This window comes from Cryptotermes secundus, unplaced genomic scaffold, assembly GCF_002891405.2.
Source record: "Cryptotermes secundus unplaced genomic scaffold, Csec_1.0 scaffold873, whole genome shotgun sequence".
Classification (NCBI taxonomy): domain Eukaryota; kingdom Metazoa; phylum Arthropoda; class Insecta; order Blattodea; family Kalotermitidae; genus Cryptotermes; species Cryptotermes secundus.
The window spans coordinates 2729273-2751182 of NW_019739229.1; the positions used below are offsets into that span (position 1 = coordinate 2729273).

The 21910-nt window shown below is 38.1% G+C and overlaps 1 protein-coding gene across 2 annotated transcripts; it reads right to left on the reverse strand.

The window, feature by feature from the left end:
- Nucleotides 1–1170: 1170 nt before the first annotated feature.
- On the reverse strand, nucleotides 1171–19508 carry LOC111871807 (farnesyl pyrophosphate synthase). Of its 2 annotated transcripts, none has more exons than XM_033754417.1 (8): nucleotides 19373–19508; nucleotides 18252–18420; nucleotides 14344–14484; nucleotides 11506–11709; nucleotides 10013–10177; nucleotides 7701–7778; nucleotides 4975–5109; nucleotides 1171–2904 (listed from the first exon to the last, which is right to left on the reverse strand). In XM_033754417.1, the coding sequence occupies exons 2-8, from the start codon at nucleotides 18336–18338 to the stop codon at nucleotides 2704–2706; spliced, it is 1011 nt and encodes a 336-aa protein (XP_033610308.1). In that variant the 5' UTR covers nucleotides 18339–18420; nucleotides 19373–19508; the 3' UTR covers nucleotides 1171–2703. The 2 variants fall into 2 exon arrangements, with proteins under 2 accessions (XP_033610308.1, XP_023720936.1); XM_023865168.2 differs by having other exon boundaries at nucleotides 19102–19508.
- Nucleotides 19509–21910: the final 2402 nt, after the last annotated feature.

The window sequence follows — 21910 nt, forward strand, 5'->3', positions numbered from 1 at the left end:
ATTACACCAATATGATAGAACTCTTCATACTCATTGGTGTGAGAACCTAAAATCCAAAATACTTTTATGTGCTTTACACATAGTACTGGTATTCTGGTTTGAGGAATTAAAATTCTGAAGAATGCTGTCTGCTGGGATGTAACACCGCATAGATCTTGTGTGAACAGATATTTCGCCTCCATATTCAGGGTAGAAAACTCCAAGAGTAACCACCCAGCATGAGCAGGTGGTCTGTTCACACAAGATCTACACAGCACCACATCCCAGATGACGGCATTCTTCATAGCCACCGCCTTGAAAGCTCTGTTTTATTCATACACATTCTTTTGTAAAAGTGGTAAATATATGAGAAATGTATGAAAACTTCAGTATTGTTGCCTGTTGTACACCACACATTAAATCTTGAATAGGACATTTCTCTGAAAATGTTGAATTCATTTACTTCACCAGATCTTTACTTACCTTTCAATATCCTGTTACCATTAATGACATAAAATATAAAATATATATATATATATAAAATATAATCGTGAACAAATATTAAATATACTAAATCAAATTAATCATCGTTTTCTGAAATAAACTAAAAGTTCTGGGAAGAACTAATCTCCAACTTTAATTTCAGTAAAAAAATTGGTATTTGACATGACACATGGGGCAAAACTTTATTATGTATGTTAAAGTAAAGTAGAAGGTAAAGTTGTACCTGTGCTTAAGTACGCCTCAGGAAGAGGTATGGGGAAGCAGATGTACAGATACATGTTTGCTTGATCTCGACACTAGTTGGAGGTGAGTAGTCAGTGTCACACCCTGGCAGCTTTACACCCAGGGGAAGAGCCCCCAGTACCCATTGGATAGGAGCCCTGGTGGGCCCCAGAGCCAGTCTGGACAATGTGGAGAAGAGAAAATTCTTGATCCTACCACGACTTGAACTCTGACCCCTTGGTTGTCCAGCTCATAGCCTGTCACTATTCTGACTGTGCTATTAGGCAATAAAACATAATATAAACTGAATTATGAGTGTACTAAAATAATTTAAAGTGGTAAAGTTGTTGCCAGACCTCATCACTGAGAACAGTATGCACCGCAGGAATGTCAGAATGGCTGTACAATAGGAGAGGCTTTGTGCACAGGAAACACAAACACCAAATAAAATGTGGCTAAACAATCAACAGCTGACAGTAATTGAATTTAATTTATAATACTTTCGGTAACAACACAGAAATGCTTAACACTGGCAAGAATCAGATACTCATATGTTGATCATCCATTTCTCTTTCCCAGGTGTATAACAAGGGAATGTTCCTGCTTCATCTTCAATATGTAAGCTACAAGTGTTCAATATTACTGGTCTTTTCCATCACTGTTGTTAAGCTACCTGTATTAAAGTTTGAGAAAAAAAAGGCTTGCAAAAAACGAACAAAGTCAATTTCAATTTCTTCAATAATCTTTGTGTGCGCCAAAAATTACTTTGGAACTCAGACATGTAAAGTAATTACAAACATATAACATAAAATCATCCTCCCATGAAGGACCAATATGTTTCCATACAGCATCTACTGGAAACCCAGACAAACATTCTTGAAAACTGTGTTCTGAATTCATCAAGTTTCATGTAAAAAGATCTGCCACACATACTGTAGTTGTCAATGATTTATATTACATTAAAAAAGAACTCGTTTAAATTAAAGGTCAGAAACATTTTAAGTGTCATCATTTCAGCATGATGGCAGATTGTCAAGTTTTATTGTTTTTCCACAACTTTCTATGCATGTCTTTTGATTCTAGATAATTAACTGTGTAAATATTTTAAAGCTATACATATACAAAAATGTATCTTACTTTTCAAACATGTAATTACACTTCAATATAAAAAAATTATATTATTGACTATAAAGGTAGGTACAAAAGTTATACATAACAAATGTAAATATCACACTTAAGGGATGTTCACGATCATTCTGATAAACAGTATTACCTGCTGGAGATAACAGAATAATGCAATAATTCACTTTGGTGAAAAAGAGAACAAGAATAACCAAATTAGGACTACAGATATAATGAAGGACAATAAGCTCTGAAATTTTACTGGTGGCACCAAATTGTTTCAAGAAATAAATGAGAACAGAAATAAGGAAAGTAAATGCTGAAAATTCAACTGAAAACAAAATTAAGTTTTGACCCTTTACATTCAAGCAATACTGTGCCATGTTGACATCAAAATGAAAAGGGTTAAGATGAAGGAGTCTTCAAGCTTCCATGGCAGTTGGTGTGATGACACCCTGTGGTCACAGCTTTGCCAACATTTTGGAGAGCCTGGCAATGAATAAACAGCATCCTGAACTCCCTTCAGACAAAACTCAAGACAATTAGGCCAGTAAAAGTCCGAAGCTCTGACTCAGTTCCCTGTGGGACACACATGCATCAATCAGAACACAGAATTCCCCACTGTCTTCTGGCCCAGAACTACAGCAGTGCCAAGCCACTGTTCAGTCATTTTGCCTCGAAGATGGTGATAGTCAAGTTACATTATTAACCAAGAAAAGAGAAAGATCAGCTCAGCAAGTGGTTTCCAGTGGAACTCATAAGATGGCCTTCCCTTCAGTGACTCTTCAAGCTCTTGTTCTTGTAAATACTCTTCTCCATCTCAGCTAATCGTGACTCCACACTGTCATAATAAGATAGCTGTAGTGAGCGGGATATTTAGCATTCCCTTTTATAGATCTTTTCCATGAATTTGAAGAATAACTTATGGGGCATTCCACGTGACACCTGCTGAATGTGTGTACTGATTATGTTGTAGCTCTCTTCTTCATATGTAGCATATGTGGATGACAAGCCCAACTGTTCATATAATTCCTTCACTGCTGCAACCTTCTGTGGATCCTTTGACCCATAGCAATCCTAGCAGTAGGACGAGAAACAAAATTATGATTATAAGACTAAAAATGGCAAAAACATGTATGATGCAAAGATGGATTTTACCTTTTCAGATGTAGTGACCCAACTATATATAATTTCTGTCTCTGGAATGATCACTAGAGGGTCTTAACCACAACCAGCCATTTACATTTTGAGGGCCACTGCAAGAACTGAATTTGGGTCCCCTTATTTCATAAGTTATTCCAAATTCTGATGCCACCCTCTCAAGGTCTATTTCTAATGCACATCATTTATCACACTTTCTACTTAACTAGATGTTAATGTACATACGAGGTTCGTGAACTCGCCATCAATAGGAGACAAGAATTGGAGTTTAAGAGGCCCTGAAAAGGGGAATTTTGGTGGTTTAGGAAAAAGACAAAAAATGTAAGGGTGTGTTGGGCAGGGAACCGAAGTGTAAGGAAGAGAGGTCAAGTGAGTGAGTCACAGGCATGTTCACCACGGCTGGTAAGTACCTTGGAGACGGTACATTTTGTGTCCTGATAAGCAAAGTGAATCTTGAAGAAAGCAGTCTTCTGGGATTTGGCACCGTGTATATGTGGTGTTAACCGACGTTCCTCCGAAACGTCGGTTAACACCACATATACATAGTGCCAAATCCCAGAAGACTGCTTTCTTCATAGTCACCGCCGTGAAAGCCTCAAATCTTACAAAGTGAATCTTGCTAGGCTTATTCGACCCTGATGATGGAGGTGATGTCCCCCCGAAATGTTGATTGGCTTTCAACAGACAACACCGTGCTGTATCCCAGATGATGGCGCTGTTCATAACTACCACTGTGAGAACCTCAAATCCTACATCTTTCTCACGTTTATCTTCATTAGCGCATCTTCTCAGTAACTGTTTTGTCTGTTATCAGTCCATTATATAACGACTGCATGGAGGATGAAAATAAATAATAAAAAAAATGTTCACATTCAAGCATCTTAAGTTATTTAATGACACTTTCAGAAAAGACAATGTACAGCAGCCGTGTAAAACATGCACCCCACGGGCCGCATGCAGCCCCCATAGCCACAAAGTGCGGCCCTTCAACTTCTAGAGCTAACTGATATTAAAATCAATATTAAAATTTTAGTAGAAATACTTTCTGTAAAGACAATTTTCCAACAGACCAGAAGACAAGAAGTCTCACACAGACATAAAGTAGCAGGCTGCAGGAAAAGTGATTCTGAGAACTGCAGAAGGGTTTGTCTAACTAACGGTTTGTAAAGTTTGTGAAGGACAAACTATTGTATTTCAGAAGATTAATGCACTAAAATCCGCACAGCCTCACCACCCCAAGTATTTCCAATAATCCCTTTTGGAGGCGTAGTAAGAATGCAAGGAGGGTGGAAACTGACACACAAGTGCAAGGGATTTCTACCTTCAAAACTTGCAACCCCCAGCCACTGTCTAAAGGGCTGCTAGAAAATTTTCACTTTTATGACCTTTGAGACAAGATACACCTTCCTACTAGTCCGGTAGTCTCTTGTACATTGTCATTCAGTTCATTTTCACACAGCGACCAGTGCTGATGTTACATTGTGATGAACGTATAAAGGTTATAATTAAACATTAAATTATCAACTATGAGTTTTCTTGTATATGTACAGTAACTTTTAAAGGGCAATGTCACTTTCAAAAATTCAAGTAGCAAAAAAAGAACTACTGAAAGTGAGCACCGTGTTTTTCAAGAAAAATGGGAAATCGCTTATTTATGTTGTGAAATAGAAGGTAAAAGTACATGTTTGATTATTGGGCAAAATATTAGTGTTCCACTTTAGGTAATTATATTGAAATTATTCCTAAATAATAAATAGAATTAAATTTCCTTGTATCAAAATCTAATGTATATTTCAATTTTGAAGTGCGGCCCTGGACTATTATTTATAGGGCTGAGGTAGCCCTCTGTACAAGTTGAGTTTGACATGCCTGATGTACAGCATCAGATGGTAGGATACAAGTAACTACAGAGCATTTTACAACACTTTTCACAGAAAATTAGATTTAATGTAACTATATAACTGTAAAGCTGAAGTAATAACTTACTGCAAACAAAGCTTTCTGTTCAGGGGTGGCTCGCTGTAATGCAACCACTGCCAACCAGGTACACTTCCCATCCTGAATATCAGTGCCAATCTTCCCAGTGACTTCTGGGTCTCCAAAACAGTCTAGGAAGTCATCCTATGAAACAATGTTCAATTATTATGTACTGATGGATATATTATACACACTCCATTGACCTCTGTACTCGGACTGCTTCATGGATCAAGGGGATGTCACAACAAGAGGCTTCCACCTTTCTGCCTATTGTTTTATTTCCTCTCAAGCCTCCTCTGGCCTGTATTAATCAACCCAAAGTGCCTGTTGCTAATGGTTACCACTACCAACAGAATGACTGGAGAGCTGAATGGAAACATGGATGTATGCATAAAACAGGGAAGTGTTATAGCTTGAGGGTCACATGAAAGAGGGTGATCCATGTGACTTCCTTCTGCGGCCTGTGTACAGAGTGTGGAATAAGTCAAGCTGCATCACATTTCAAGATAAAAGTGTAAATACAGCCTATAACATTGCATTTATGAAGAATGAAAAAGAAAACAATTTTACACATCTTACACAACTTCTATACACATACTGTGTGCTTGTAAAGGAACTTAAATATATAAATATACAAGCACATATGTAACTTAACAAGCTTATTATATAGTCAGCCTTCCAAAATTATATACAATGGGTTGGAGCTTGTGAGCCCTCCACAAAACACCCGTTTTCATTTACTTTGTCATGGTTTAAGTATCATAAACTCTCAGCTGTCTTGTATCCAAGAATCTCATATTCTAACCCAACTACCAAAAGATTAAAAAAATAGCCATTTTATTAAGTTATAAAAAAATTGGCAATGCACATTTCCACAGCAGTTCCCCAGCCACCAACAGCCATGCTACCTGTCATCACCCCACACACAGGTAGATTTACAGCAGAGGCTAGCTGAATTTGTTCAGTATACGTACCAAATATCTTCCATCTATCAACCCACTGTGTCACTTAGGAAAATTCCCATGGAAGAATTAAAGTGAAAATATGCTGTTCTGTCTATGTCTTGGGTTTCTGTAAGTTTTTCCCATGCAATTTGCAGACTGAGGTAACAGGCCCCATACATGCCAGATGGTAGGGAATTTCCTGTAAAGTGGTTCAAAAGTATATCTTCTATATACTGTATGTACTCACCTCTACATAATTTATATGCCCCCACTTTCAGACAGGAAATTTCATGACAAAAATTAAATGCTCTATTTTTAACTTCCACTTTCATCATTCTGGCATATCACGTTCATAATTAATCACACTTTCCATCTCTTACTGCACCCAGTATAATCAAGGGGTCTGAACTGTTCCTGTTGGCTTATTGTAAACTGGCAATAACTAGCAAAGAATTGAAAATGTCAAACTTGAGGAAATTATATAACAGTTCCACAGTCAGGTTCAGATGGCAGTTATATATTACCCAAATAGAATGTAAAATGTGCTTTCTCTCACTATTATGTAGCTACAATTTTCCTAGCCTCAATCTAGCATGTAAAATTATACTACAAACAGTCGTATTCATGTATTTCATCACAATTCCCAGATACAATTTTTTTGGGGTAAAAAGTCCATAAATTACACATGTAAATATTGTGACGTGTTGCGCAATGGAGGACAACCCCTCACCCCACCAGCGGTGACGTAACACTTTCGGAGCGTTGCCGTTGCTATGGTAATAAGCCAGTCAACACCCCGCCTCTCCCCGCGGTGACGTAACACGGGATGCCGCCGTTGCTACACAGCAGGAAACAACTCCCGACAGTGTTGCTAGCAACACGGCGCCAGACAACAGTGGTGCCTATTACGTGGCTGTTTTCTGTGTTGTCTGGAACGAGGTTAATAAGGAGCAGCGAAGACTATTCACAGCCAGTTCTCAAGTTCTCAAGGCAGAAGTTCTCGAGTTCTCTAGTTACGAGTCAGTCACCACTTAATTGCAGTACAGTATTTGTGATACTGCCGATGGCAGTAATTGTCAGATTGAAATTTGTGTGACTGTAAGAGCGAATGTGAAATAAAATTCGCTATATCCAGTACGGCGTGAAGTTATTTGTCGCGTTATACACCCAACACGCGACGATATGATACTATTCCAGCATTTGCATGTGGTTTTCTATACAAATTTCTGAGCTGTGATCATGAAACACACCAGGCTGGCTAGCTAGTAGGCTGAAGGGAAAGCAATGAATGACTGAAGCATTCTCCTTTCTTGCTTTCTTGCACATACTAAGTTCACAGCAAAAAATACAACAGTGTTGTAAAAGCACTTTTATCGGTTGTATTTGCAAAGTCCATATCTGTGCATTATGTCACCTCCCTTCCTTTTGTGGTCCAAAAATATAATCAATACAGATCTGATCTTTAGTTTATCCAAAACATGTTGGTATTCCCCTGTATATTTAAACTCTTCCTCAGGAATTTCATCTCAGCAGCTGTCATTCTGGAGTTGTCCATATTGTACAACGATAATTCAACAACAAATTTAAATGTAAAAATCAGTACACTGAAAATCAAAGTTCATAATGTATGGAGCATACTAATCGGCAAATTCTTTAAATCAAAAGTTGTTCATTTCCAAAACAATGACTCAGTTAATAAAACTTTCAAAGACTTAAGATTCTTGGTTGGAAGTTTCCAGATTTTAGTTTAGAATAAGCTTCTTGCCACAGATAAGAGATAGTAGTTCATACCTGGACTTGAAAAAACTGGCCCATTTCCAAAAGAATAGTCTTTGCTTGGCGATGACTTTCTTCATCCTTAAAACCTGCCTGAAATGAATAACATAAAGTCAAGCAAAATATCAATTTCTAAATTTAAATATTTCACTGAAGTCTGTCAAGGACTTCTGAATTTATTTGACCAGACACACATGGATGTAATGTAAGCAAGGCACATGTAATCCTAAACAATTCATAGTTTTAAAATAATGCTTTCATCCACAAAAGCAAATGTCAGTATTAGAACACGTATCCAAAATGCAAACAAATTAAAAATAGCCAACTTACAATCAGGATGGAATATCTGCAATTTTCAGGAAGCAAGAAAACTAACTGCAACTTATATCAAAAATAAATGTTGTAAATTATCTTCCTAATAATAAGGAATGTAGATGTTGTTTATATTCCCTACAGAACGGACAATACTTTGTTGTTTACATTCCCTACAGAATGGACAATACTTTGTAAGACGAGTCACTGACTAAATAATTAACATTAATATTACTACATCTACATCACGAGCCTCCAATACACTTTTATATATATATACACAAACTACAGAATATTCCAATTTGTCCATGGGAACGCAACAAAATTACAGAAACCAACTACTGACTTGATGAAGTAAAGCATCAATCGAAGAATTTTATGGTATTATATTATAACTTTTGTTTTATACAATCTAATTTACTGTATTTTTACATCAAGTATTTTATATAATTGATAATATTGTATCCAATTTTACTAGTACTGCGGTTCAGTGGTGCATATATGTTAACCATGTATTTGCCTGATGATGGCTATTAATAGTCAAAACATGTAGCAGAGCCAAAGCTAGGCACTGACATTGATATAGTTGTGTTCTGATGGTTTTAACAAAGAAGTTGTAGACTTATCATGTTTATATACATCTCACACAAATTAAATTATATATGCCTCATAGCATACAAAAACGTGTTTCAGTAATCTACTACTAGTAGCAGATTATAATATTTTGGAAAAAAAAAGGTACTTACCTCATACACAGAAAAAATTAATTTACTTTCACACAGAAGTTTATTATGCCCTCCATTAAATAGAAGAACTACATAAACCCCTGATCGAAAGTCACAATCATCTGATTAGTACTAGTGCTTCCTTCAGCTTTTCAGATTTGAACATCAGCCCAAAAGATAAGTATCCTAACAATCTTTCTACTCTTTTTTTTACTCAGTTCCTCCAGGCAAATTCTAGGATAATACCTCAAAACAGGATATGAAGGCATCCTGCAATGTCCTTCCCAGTTCATTATACACAGGTCTTTATACTATTCAAAGCCATATAACCTAAGCTAATGAACAATGCCATTAAATGACCAAAGAAGGAATCATATAAAGTCATCATAGAATCATAACTACAGCTTTCCATTGCTTTCCATGCAATACGGACAATTCTTCTTAATGACGAGGCAGCATTACACAATTCATTAATTGCTACACCATGGGCCTCTCTTAAAATCTTCTATATAAAGTAATATCGAATTTCCCTATTGTCTATGGAAACGCACACAAAGTATATCCAAAGACTGATTCAATGTTTTTGAAAACTTGTTATAATACTTCCAATTTTTAATTTTTATATAATCTGAACTTTTGTATTTTTTACATTTTAAATTTGTACGACTAATAGTGTTATATCCATTTTATGATTGCAGTTAAATGGTAGATTTTTGTTGATATGTATTTGCCTGATGATGGCCAATAGTGGCCGAAACATGTAGCAAAGATACAGCTGAACGCTGACTTTGATGTTTTACTATTTGCTGTGTTGTGACGGTTCATTAAAGAGTTGTATATCGTAGCACAGCAGGATGCATGAAATTACGATTAGAAATATCCATATTCACTGACATCAGAACCTCAGGTTTCATGGAAGTAGCCATATTCACTGCCATGAGAATCTTACAAAAGTAGCCACACTATATGCCACAAGAACTTCAGATCTCAGAGAAGTACCCATATTCTCTTCCATGATCATCTCATAGAAGTACCCATATTCAATGGCATGAGAACCTCAGATCTCACAGAAGCACCCATCTTAAAATTTTTTTTTTTTGTGGAATGGAGAAGTTTTTCAAAGAAAGACAATGGAATTATTAAATATACCAAACAAAAGAAATATTTACACATTCAGTAATATCATCAAATTAAATTCTACCCTGTGAGAGAGTATATAATAAATGTATATGTCTATGAAATATGTTAATAATAATGAACCAGCACAACCAGCATTAAAATTATACATACCATATACATGGCGAGGGCAACTGGCAAATGAAATGAATAATAAGCTGTTTTGTATTTCACAATGGAATTGTACCTGTCCATTGTGAACTTTTCCAATATTGGCTTTGCACCAAACTGTGTTGAAAGGAGGTCCAGTGTTTGGCCCATCGTAGTTTTCAAGGCTACCTGAATAGAAATAAAAACAGGATTCCTTGAAAGTTAATCCCACCGAAATGTAGACTACAATAATGTTTTCAGTATTCTGGTTTCGTTCATTAGAAGTTCAAAATACTTGCTAAATATCTTATGTTCATTCCAACATGTGGCATTACATATGCTGAAGTATCATATTTTCTATTTTTCTCCATACTGCAACCTGTACATGAACCTATCTCATGTACAGATTACCGCTCTCCTGCACAACTGGTGGGGATTAATACAAGAATGGTAAAGTCAACTCATGTATAATGCAAGATTTGTATACAGTCCAAATGTTCAAAGATCTGTCACTGAAATATCAACAGGTACACTTAGTTAATGTATTCATTTCTTGAATTTCTCACTGAAAAAAGGGAAAACATAAAAGAAGGTATGCCTGTGCTTTGCATTGCAAATGTTTCATGTCCGAATAGATATAAATAGATTATAAATGTGTGATATTTGATGTCCTCAGAGTGGTGATTATGAAGTTGACTAGAGGCCACGCCATAGCTCAAGCGATTAGTCACTGGCTTTCCACCGTGGCGGCCCAGGTTCGATCCAGGGTCTGGTCAAGTGGGATTTGTGGTGGGCAAAGTGGCGCTGGGGTAGGGGACTTAGTCCCACCCCACTAGCATTAAAAAAAAGTTTATTATCTTCTGGGAAGTGACGCCATGAAGTCTGGTTGAAGTTAGCTGAAGTTTCAGAGAAACATGATATTTCCATCTGCTATCCTGAAGACAAATATAGCATGCTGATAAATCCTTCTTGGGCTATCAGCTGTGCTGGCTGGTTAAAAATTACAAACAGTTCAGGGACCATCTCTGTCCCCATAATCAGTGTCAGACCAACTGAAAGGGACGATAGCCCAAGAAGATTCCAATCAACTTTAGCCTATAAGAGAGCTTCAGATCTTACAAAGTTCCTTAAAGTGTNNTCACACCTAACTTCAGAACAACTCTGTCAGCCCTTTCTTGGGCTGACAGAAGAGTATCATTCACTCTACACTAAGAGAATGGCTTCATCAGCATAGTACCTGCCATTCTGCTACTTGTTCTATTCTTAATTTTGCCTCCACATACAGCATGTTTTTATATTTACAATTCTTTTAATGTGTCAAAATTGTTTACAATAAGATCCCACACTCCCTAGCAATTTCTCTTTTGCATCTACTTCATGTTATTAATTCTACAGTGACTTACAAGTGTGAAGCTGGCAACTGACTTCTTGAACTACAGCACGTACTCCTACCCTATGTAACACACACAAACATTTCTTAGCCTAACTTCATCTTTATGGACAAAAATAAAACTTACATCATGAAATAACTCAAGCACATTGATATAATATGGTTTATCACGGAAATATCGGCTTAGCAGCTGGTACAAGCCATGTTCGAGAAGAAGACCATCGTTCACAGCGGCAGTTCCAAGGTTCTTGTGTAGATACCAACATGGTCGACCCCTCCTTGTTACAGAGTTATCCATTATATCATCCAATACCAGAAAATATGCTTGCAGCTGTAAATCACAAAGAATAAGAATTTTTATCAACACATCAATATTAGTAATAAGAGCGTTGTTCAGACGAATCCTGTTCATGGCACTTAGCAAATATATCCCGTCGCAAATGATCATGTGGTTGTGTGCATGACACACTAGCAGTCAAACTTGAGCTGTGCAACAGAGCACGCATGCTACAGCAAACGGGAAAAGTGTAACATGGTTAAATGCTGATGGAATCTCACCAAACAAGTTCAACAAGCTTTTGTTCAAGGACCCTGACACCAAATCAGCACACAGTATTACTGTGAAACTCTCCTTCATACCATCACCAGCAGAATATGTCGGAACATGCTCATGAGGTCGGTTACTATACGGTATAACACTTTTCATCCCCAAGTAACTCAAATTCTCCAGGACACAACATGTTGGCCCATCCCCCATACAGCCTAAACCTGTCAACGTGTGACTGCCATGTTCTAAACTACTGTATCTTTCTACATAAGAAAGGTATAGCTATCCCTTTAACAGGCTGTGGAGGCCCACAGGGTTATGAGACATCAAGACTCCCATATTTTTTTAGACAATCAGCTCACAGATGGTGGTGAAGTTGTCAGTCTTATGCACTGGCTGCCCTTTAACCGCCCAGGAAGATTCCTGGTACTCATTCCTGTTTGAGGATGAATCGACCGTAGGGCCATAGTGCGCCTGGAAGGATTAGATCAATTGAAAAATCCAGTGACCTCATCGAATATCAAACCCACAACCTTGTGGCCTGTAGAACAGTGCCTCAACCAACTATGCAACTGCATGACTTGTTACAAGTATACCACAGAGTGGTTTTTCTATTGTTTGTCAGTGTCCTGTTCTTTCCACCATTTCACTGTTTCTCCCAAGCTATTATCAGTTCTGGCCTGCAGTACAGAGTGTCTGAAATGAACACAGATGATAAAGGAACTAAATAGCTTCATTTCAGATGCAGATATATGAAAGATGTCGGAGGTGACAAGTGTAACAACCCCCCAAGTATTTTGTTGTGTCAGCAGATCTCAGTGCGGAAGACATCCAACCTACATACTGACTGACTCCATCCAGTTTTTTCTAAATATCTCCAGAGTTACAGATACTACTGTACTGATGATCTTATAGCGCACATCAGGCAGGTCACATACTTTGGGCCAATATATTATGTCTTTGATATATCCCCATAGAAATAAATCAATAGGGGTCATACCAAGTGATCAAGGGGTGAGAGAATGGGACCACCTTGACCAATCTACATTCCTATAAACTGTTCACTGAGAAATTTTGAATAACGAATCACTGATCAATGAACACATGCTGCTGATGACTGACGTAGGCAACCGCTCTCACTGGCCATCTAACCAGAAGCTAGCTAAATAAGATCTAAAAGTCTGTGATGATGGTATATTGATACAATTATTGTTTCTGGACATTATCCACTGTCCTGTTTTTATTCAAAACATACAATGCTTCGTGTGTTTCAAATAAAAACAGGATGCTTGATAATGTCCAGAGACACAATAATTGTATCAATAGTCAGTTACCTGTGCATTAGCACTGCACTTTTAATTGCTACACAGATCTGTGTCATTTGTCATGTTCGAAAGGAACCACAGAAAAGAATGTAGTGGAAACATCAACCACATATAAAGGAAAACTTATTTACTGTAGTCCATGGATGACACTACACAAAATAAATTATAAACCACATCTATCTATCCAATTTTGTAATTTAAAACATTAATAAAATAACATTTATCATAATAAAATATAAGTTGTTCAGAAACTGATTCATCACACATAGTATGGTTGTGCCAGCAACACTCCTTGTGTAACTTTCAAATGAAAACCATTTACCAAAGAAGTCATTCTCCCAGGACATCAATGTGTCCATGAGAAAGGCCGGATGAATAAAACAAACTTCATGACTGAACAGAAAATCCAGTGCTCTGCTTCAGCAACACTCAATGGTTTTATTGGACAGTTTCCTTGGCCACACAACCAATGAAGTGAAGATGACACTTCATACAAGAAACTGTGACACTAGCGTCACACTATGACAAGTATGATACATTCACTTGATGTGGCTGTAAGCAACCTATGGTGACCATTCTAGGGTCTGGAATTTGATTTTGGTTGGTTTTGTGCATCAAAAAATGGAATTTCAAACAAAATGCATGGAAATGAAGATGAACTACTGCGAGGATATCCAGGAATGATAATGAAATGAAGAAGACAATGTTGTACGTGCCTTGTAAACTTACTTCCTGACTACCAGTTGTACATAAGAGTCAGACAAAGGGACAGACAATGCCTCTTACAGTTTACATACATTTATACAGCCAAAGCAGTTACATACATACCTACTTGTTTCAATACATCCAGTACAATACATTTTATATTATTTCTCTATCCATCATAATGTTGTAACATGAAATTAAACTGAATGTATTAAAACTCAACCAAAAGTAACTTGCAAAACAAGTGTTAGTTCTTGCACAGTTTTGGTATTCTGTCTTCAGAAATAAACAGTTTTAAAAAATAAATTTCATTTTTAACAATTTATTACTCCCAGGCATATTGAGGCATTTTTGTGACACTTAGCAAATAATCACATATTTTTCTTACCATTTCCACACACCAGCCCATTATTTGAGACAAGCGAATGTTTTCTGGAGTGAGTTCATCTTTTCCTGCCAACGCCTTATAAGCATAAATCAAGGCCAAGCCTCGATTCTTTTTTCCTCCAGGAACATTATACTGCAACACCTGAAAACATAGATTTAGAAGAGGTTCATAATTTGTATGTTTCACCCAAAATTATTAGTCAGTATACATCTAAGAAAATAGAGGCAAAAAATGTATACATGGCTAGAGACCACCTGAAGGATCTAGACACAGATAGTATCATATGATTATAATAATTCTCAGAAAATAAGCTGTGGGAATGTGAACTGGACTGTACTCATTCAGGCCAGTATCATATTCTTGGATTTTATTGCAACAGCAATAATCTTCACATTTCACTGTAGAGGATTTTAAGATACTGCTTAGACAATATGCCACTGTACAGAATTATGTATTCATTGTTTACCCCTGATTATCTGGTCATAACTTATGCACGAACATATTCATCATTATTATTTCATAAACAGTGTAATATCCACACCAAATTAACACAGTAACAGTTTCCAGGAAATAATCCAAATCTATTTGATTGGCATTCATAATCTTTGTACCACATAGGGTCTTAATATTGTGGCATGCAGACCTGTTGCTAGGCAAGAGCCACAAAATAAGCAAGTCAGTTTGTCAGTGAGTTATTTAGAGAACCACTGTGGTTCAGTTGTTCCAAGCTGTTGCTGTTAGAAGCTGGTAGCTGAGGCTGGGTGCAGTTCGGGAGCCCAGAGGAAGGGGAACATCCAGCATTGGAACTCACTACCAAACAATGGCACTGAAGATTTTAACAGACTAAGAACACCTAGTGTCCACTCCATAAAAAATGTGACAATATTCTTTCCCAGTGCACACCGAAAGTTCAAGGTATTTCCCATGTTGCCTCTATAGCCTCTTTTAAATTAAAATTTTAGATATAAAAATAAAACCAATTTGTAAGTCTTTTAATTGACATACCTCTTCAAAGACTATTACAAGAAAAAATACTTGGAGGAAACAGAAAATAGGATCCTTCTGTTGTGAACTCCTGAGTAGGCACAAATCTTACCAAATTGTAACCTCTGATGCAATTTTTCTTTAGGTGAAATTGAGAAACTCTTTTTGACGGGGCAGGACAAGACAGCATATCATTCAACCTCACTCTGGGCTTGGTCTTGATGATCAGGGTGAAGCAGAAAAACCTTGATGAGCTTGAGATGAAGGCTTATACATGTACTTCCTTTCCTTCTGACCACATACAAATCCTCTACTTAATAATACCAAACTCAGCTCAACATATAGCGAAGTAACACTTGTCACAGATCAAGAAACATGTATATTTCACTCCCTGTACATTGTTCCACACATCATGCCGCTCCCCACGCTATTCTGGTATTACAGTTCCTCCATTCACACACCAACAGAGTCTTGCTCACTCACTTGTGCATAAATAGCGAGGGGATTTTTCAGNTATGTATATTTCACTCCCTGTACATTGTTCCAGGCATCATGCCACTCCCCATGCTATTCTGGTGTTACAGTTCCTCCATTCACACACCAACAGTCTTGCTCACTCACTTGTGCATAAATAGCGAGGGGATTTTTCAGCTTTACTGCACACATTCTTCAGGTTTACTGAGCGGATTTTTCAGTTCTACCAACCAGATTTTTCAGTTTTACTGTGCAGATTTTCAGTTATACTGAGCGAATTTTTCAGTTTCACCAAGCAGATCTTTCAGTTTTCTGGAGCGGCTCTTTCAGTTTCAGCGAGCGCTTTTGTTTTCAGTTTTACCGAGCAGATTTTTCAGCTTTATTGAACACATTTTCAGTTTTAAAGAGCGGTTTTTTCAGTTCTAACAAGCGACTTTTTTTTTTCAGGTTTACTGAGGGGAGTTTTCAGTTTTAGTGAGGGTTTTTTTTTACAGTTTTAAAAAGCAGAATTCTCAGGTTTAGCGAGCGGATTTTTTAGTTTTAGCTAATGGATTTTCAGTTTTACTGAGCAGATTTTTCAGTTTTACAACTGCTTAGACACCCCATTAAGTAAAGCACTACATTTCATTTGAAAAGTGAGACTAACTAGAAAGGGACACACAACAGAGCACAGATATTTCCATTGTTATGGGTCGATTTGGCCTATCTTTCATTCATTCATTCACACTTACACTGCAGGTCCTACAAATGGTGACAACTGGTGGGACTGGAAAAGGCAGCTGATTTGCAGACATCTGAGGGGGGAATCTGTGTACATTATTTCATTGACTCAACTGTAGCATGAACTGTAAACTGACAGCTTAACTCTATATATCTTTATGCAATGTGTCCACTAGTATGAATTACCTGCACATGAAAGTTGACAGACAACCTGAAAATACTGCTCACCACCATGTTTATTATCATTTAAGATATAAAAAATGTAAAATGTTTCATGCTGAATTTGTTGGCATATTTGTGACTTACAAATAATGGTAATTAAAAAAAGGTAGAAGCTTGAACCTGGTGAGGGCGGTAATGAGAAGTTTCATGTTATTTTTCCCCAAGGTTGCTAAAGAGCACAGGAAATCACTGTGAAACTGGAAATTATATCATTACAATGAAATATTGTTTGACTGACATTCTTCAGTTTTGCAATAATGGTGGATTTATACAAGTTCTATTATAAAAATTTTCATTCTTAAAACACCTAAGCAGCAAACGACAACTGTATACCAAACAGACTGCTGCAGTGGTAACAGTCTAGACTTGTACTCAGGAGGTGCTTTATCTGAATCCTGACTGAGACACCAGCTATCATGAATGCAGCTTTCATGGTTTTCCTCAGTCCCTCAAGGAAAATGATGGGATACCACCTTGAACAGACCATGACCACGTCCTTCCAAATTCTTTCCAAATCATCAGTTATCCTGCTATCCGATGATGTACAGTCTGGATACTGACAGTAATATAAAATAAACCACAAAAAAATTAAACGAAGTTGAGAAGGGACCACAGCTTGGACCATCTTCATATACAGAGAGCTTTCTCCCCATATCTAAATGTGAATGTGAGAATGGACACCGTGCCAAGTGGGAAACACGGTTCGGAGTGAGTCTGTAGCAAACGAGCTGGAAAATTCTGAAAACCGCTCATCACAACTGACTTCCTAACTTTCTGTCTGTTCTCTTATGAGTAATGGAGGTATCACATAAACCACACTCTTGTGGTGTCCCCAAACTGACAGCCAAAAAAGCCAAAATTTCTTTTTGCCTTCATGCCAGCTTTATTTCCAGTGACTGTGGCCAGTTCCAAGGAATGTTCCAGTCACTAAATGCTTTAACCATTTAACCCCAGATTTTGTATACCTCTATATACTGACATTTAGTGTTAACTTTATACAGTTGCAACTTTATACAGTTCAACTTGAAACATTGAAAACAAGACACTCAGTTTTACTTAACTGTACTCTTTTGCAGTTTTCTGCCTTCTGCATACATTTTCATTTATAAGCTTACACCTGCCAAACACAACACCGTAATATCCTCTGTCTGCATTTATTTTCACTTCATACTCATGAAAGAAATCCACTCATATTCATTATATTGCCTTCAGTCAATTCTTATTCACTTTATCGATGTATTGGTATGAGTAAGGGCCAGCATGGAACACTTTTCATTTAATTTCATTCATGCAAAAACCTCGTTTCTCCTTCCTTATATAAAATTATGCTTTAAATCTCTTTTGTGAGAGTTGTGAGCTCACTTCATACCAATGGTCCTATTATTTATTACTGAATAATCTCTGCCATTTCTTGTGGTTGAATTGGATGTTACAAATCAAGACAAAATTATGACCACCAAGTCTACAGATATATTGAATACAAATTCTCGTCTTACTGGCATACTCACTTTTGCAAACCATTTTGTAGCATCTGGAATGTCTAAATGCCTTCCTGTTTCAGTCAGATCTCTCACTACATCAGGAAACACAGCCATAAAATCTCGGCTTTCATCTTTTGTTGCCACTGTCCCACTAATTGCTAATGGAATAGATGGTGAACTAGCTGTTGACAGTGACCTACAAGACGGCAGATACACTAATGAAATAACCAATACCACTACAATCATTTACACCTCTAAAGCAACACACAATAGAGGTATGCCTCTCAATCAAGTACTGAAATAGGAAGTGATTCTTGCCTTGGGAATAGAACACCTGAGGGCTAAACAAGTTACATCATTTGAACACTACATCTGGTTAAAACATGCATTCCGAATGATTCCTATTTTTATAGGTTAAGGACACAGCAGGCTGAAAATTTGGGTGGTTGACCCATAATGTAATCACTGGTGTTAGTTCTGCTTGTGACATTCCAGTTCTGGTAATAGTACAACGAAAATTGTATTATTACATTACAAAGTACGTATTTTATCTACGTTTATACACCGATATATCCAAACCTGGTATATTTCTCGCAGTTAAAAATGCATCTCTACAAGAATGCGTCCCCACATACCTATCGCCCATGGGTAATTTATTACATTTTTTTTCGCTTTTAGCTGTCATGTTAATACTGTTGTTTTGTTATTCTGGTGGTGTATAATCTTTCAAAATCAAATTCAATGAGCTCTAGCCACTCTCACATATAATATTAAAACAAACTGAAATCTTCTTTCTTGTTAGGGCCCATTACACACTATCCCTTAATTAAACGAAATGCTTAAAACGTACAACAATTTTGCAGCTTTAGTAACTCACCGAGAGTGACTTCTGGGTCGATATGATTTGCACTGATACACTAATCGGGAAGTTCCATCATTGCTAAAACTAGTATTTTTGCCATCATTTCTTATACTTGTAATCTGATTGCTACCAGCAATAGAAGCAGTCCCTGACACACATCTTCGGCCCTCTTTCCAGGATGTTTGCGCAAGGGCGACACCACATTTTCTAACTGTTCCCAACATTTGTACTGTTCTGTTTAATCGCCCAAGTAACACTTCCCAGCTAAATGAAAGCTAATTATTACCGTTAAACTCCTTCACTCATCGTCTACCAACACCGAACTACCACACACCACGGCTTGCACCCTTCGTGGATGGTCGGCAACAGCACAACAGCATGTTCTTTATCATTTTTAAGGCCCAAACTCCCGAATGCTACCGAAACTTCCAGCTGTAGTTGACAATATGGAATCTTCAGCCAATGGGAATGAAGCGCGCACTATTTCTACAATGTGATTCGTCCTTCGTCACCAAGGCATATCGTTAGGAAAAGGTAAAGTTGTCGCTGTGCATAACTAATGCAGCACTATGCAATGAAGGCGTATGGGGGAGGGGATGTATAGATCCAAGTTTTCTTGACCTCGGCACTAGTTGGAGGTGAGTGGCCAGCTTCACGCACCGGCCGCTTTACTCCCGGGGAAAGAGCCCCCGATACCCATTGGATTTGAGGCTGGGTTGGCCCCAGAGACTGTCTGGACGACGTGGAAAAAAGAAAATTCTTGACCCTACCGTGACTCGAACTCCGACCCCTCTGCCGTCAAGCCAGTAGTCAGTCGCTATACCGACTGCGCTAGCCCGGCTCCTTAACAAGACCACTAGGAAGATAGTATTAATATGGTCCTGGAATTGGGAGGATGTGGATTCGATTCTTCTGGCTCATAATAGGAAACAGTGGCGGGCTCTTGTGAGTGCGGTTAAGAACTCAGTGTAGGATTTTAGGTTCCCGCAGCGGTGGTTATGAAGAGTTCTGTATTCTGAGATATAACTCTTCACGGTAAATAACCTTTGGCTTTCGTATTATGCTCGGAATTTCTTGAGTGGCTGAGCAATTGCTGGCTTCTCAAGAAGGGGGCTTCGTAAGGATTCAACACAGGCCACCTCAAGAGAAGATAATATCTGACTTTACCAATCGTATCCTACAAACTGTGTGTGAAACTTGGTCTCTGACATTAAGGGAGGAACATAGACTGAGGGTGTTTGAGAACAGGGTGTTGAGAATATTTGGACCGAAGAGAGATGAAGTGACGGGAGATTGGAGGAAACTGCATAATGAGGAACTTCATAACTTGTACTCTTCTGCAAGTATAATTAGAATGATCAAGTCGAGGAGGATGAGGTGGGCAGGTCATGTAGCACGGATGGGGGAGACGAGGAAATCATTAACATGCTTACAATTTACATTACATTCCACATATTTACAGGTACTGCCATTTTACGCGGTAGCGTAGTTGGTTGAAGCACTATGCCACTAGCCGGAAGGTCGCGGGTTCACTTCCCGATGAGGTTATCGGATTTTTCAATTGACCGAATCCTTCCTGCCGCACTATGGCCCTGGTGTCAACTCAACCTCTGACAGAAATGAGCACCAGAAATCTTCTTGGGGATAAAGGGGGCCGGAGCGTAAGGCTGACAACCTTACCGCCATCTGTGATCCAATTATTTAGAGAATGGGGCACCTCGACGTCTCACAACCCTATCGGCCTCTACGGCCTGTTACAGCGATAACTTTACTTTCTCTTTTATGACTTCATGTTCTCATGGTTTAACTACGGATGCAACTTCTCACATCCCAAAGGTGCCCTTGATAATTAACAGTACGAACATGAATTATCTCGAGTTCTCAGAAGACAATGTATCTGTAGAACGGTACAGAGTAAATCTGGAACAGCTCGCGCTGTGATTGGTCAGGGGGAGGAAGGGAATCATTGGACTTCAAGGAAAGGCGCGGGCGCTCTGACGCCGGGGTTGTAACAGCACAATTATAATTAATACACTCAAACAATGTACTTTAAAAAATTTATTGTAGTAAGCAGGATAATGGAACATTGTTAAGGACGATAATGTGTCAGTTCAATAGCCCCATGTCGCCGTAACTTTGGACATTACGACGACAAAGCTAATTCTCTTATACAATATTAAGAGAGTGGTCAAAGAACTGACAAATATATCACACCAAGATTTACATAGCTGCTCCTGTCGGTATGGTAAAACTGCTCTTTAGTATGAAGGCAATTCAGACTGATAAGTTCAAGGACTTTGTAATAGTCGACAACACTGAAATACAGTTTTTCATCGGTCATTTCACTAACAAGCATTGATACAAGTCAGGCCCAACCGGCTTTTGGTATCTAATCTTTTCTAGCAACAGCAGAGAAGTCGGGACACGAGGAACGCATGCAGTTCTTTGCCGAATTAAGGCTTTTAATAAGTTCGGTAAGTTCATTCGTGGCAAGAATCTCACACGAACTTCAGTCGCCTGTACAAATCCTCGAAAAAGTTTCAATTATCAGTTCTACTTGCCAGAAGAAAACATAATTTTACTTTTTGCCCAGAGCAAATTAAAAGCACTGTGTTCGCGTCCTCCTGTATAGATTCAAGAGAAAGATGGACATCTAAGCCGAAAATTCCCATTCACGTCGTATGGATAAGGAACTGACCGTCTCGCAGTTTCAAGTCTCTTTCACAGTAACAGCATTGCCGGATTAAACCATTCAGTTCCAAGGCTACTTCCTCTCCTGTGTCCTCTCTGGCCTATCACGTAGGCCCGAAGCAGGAGCCCCCCC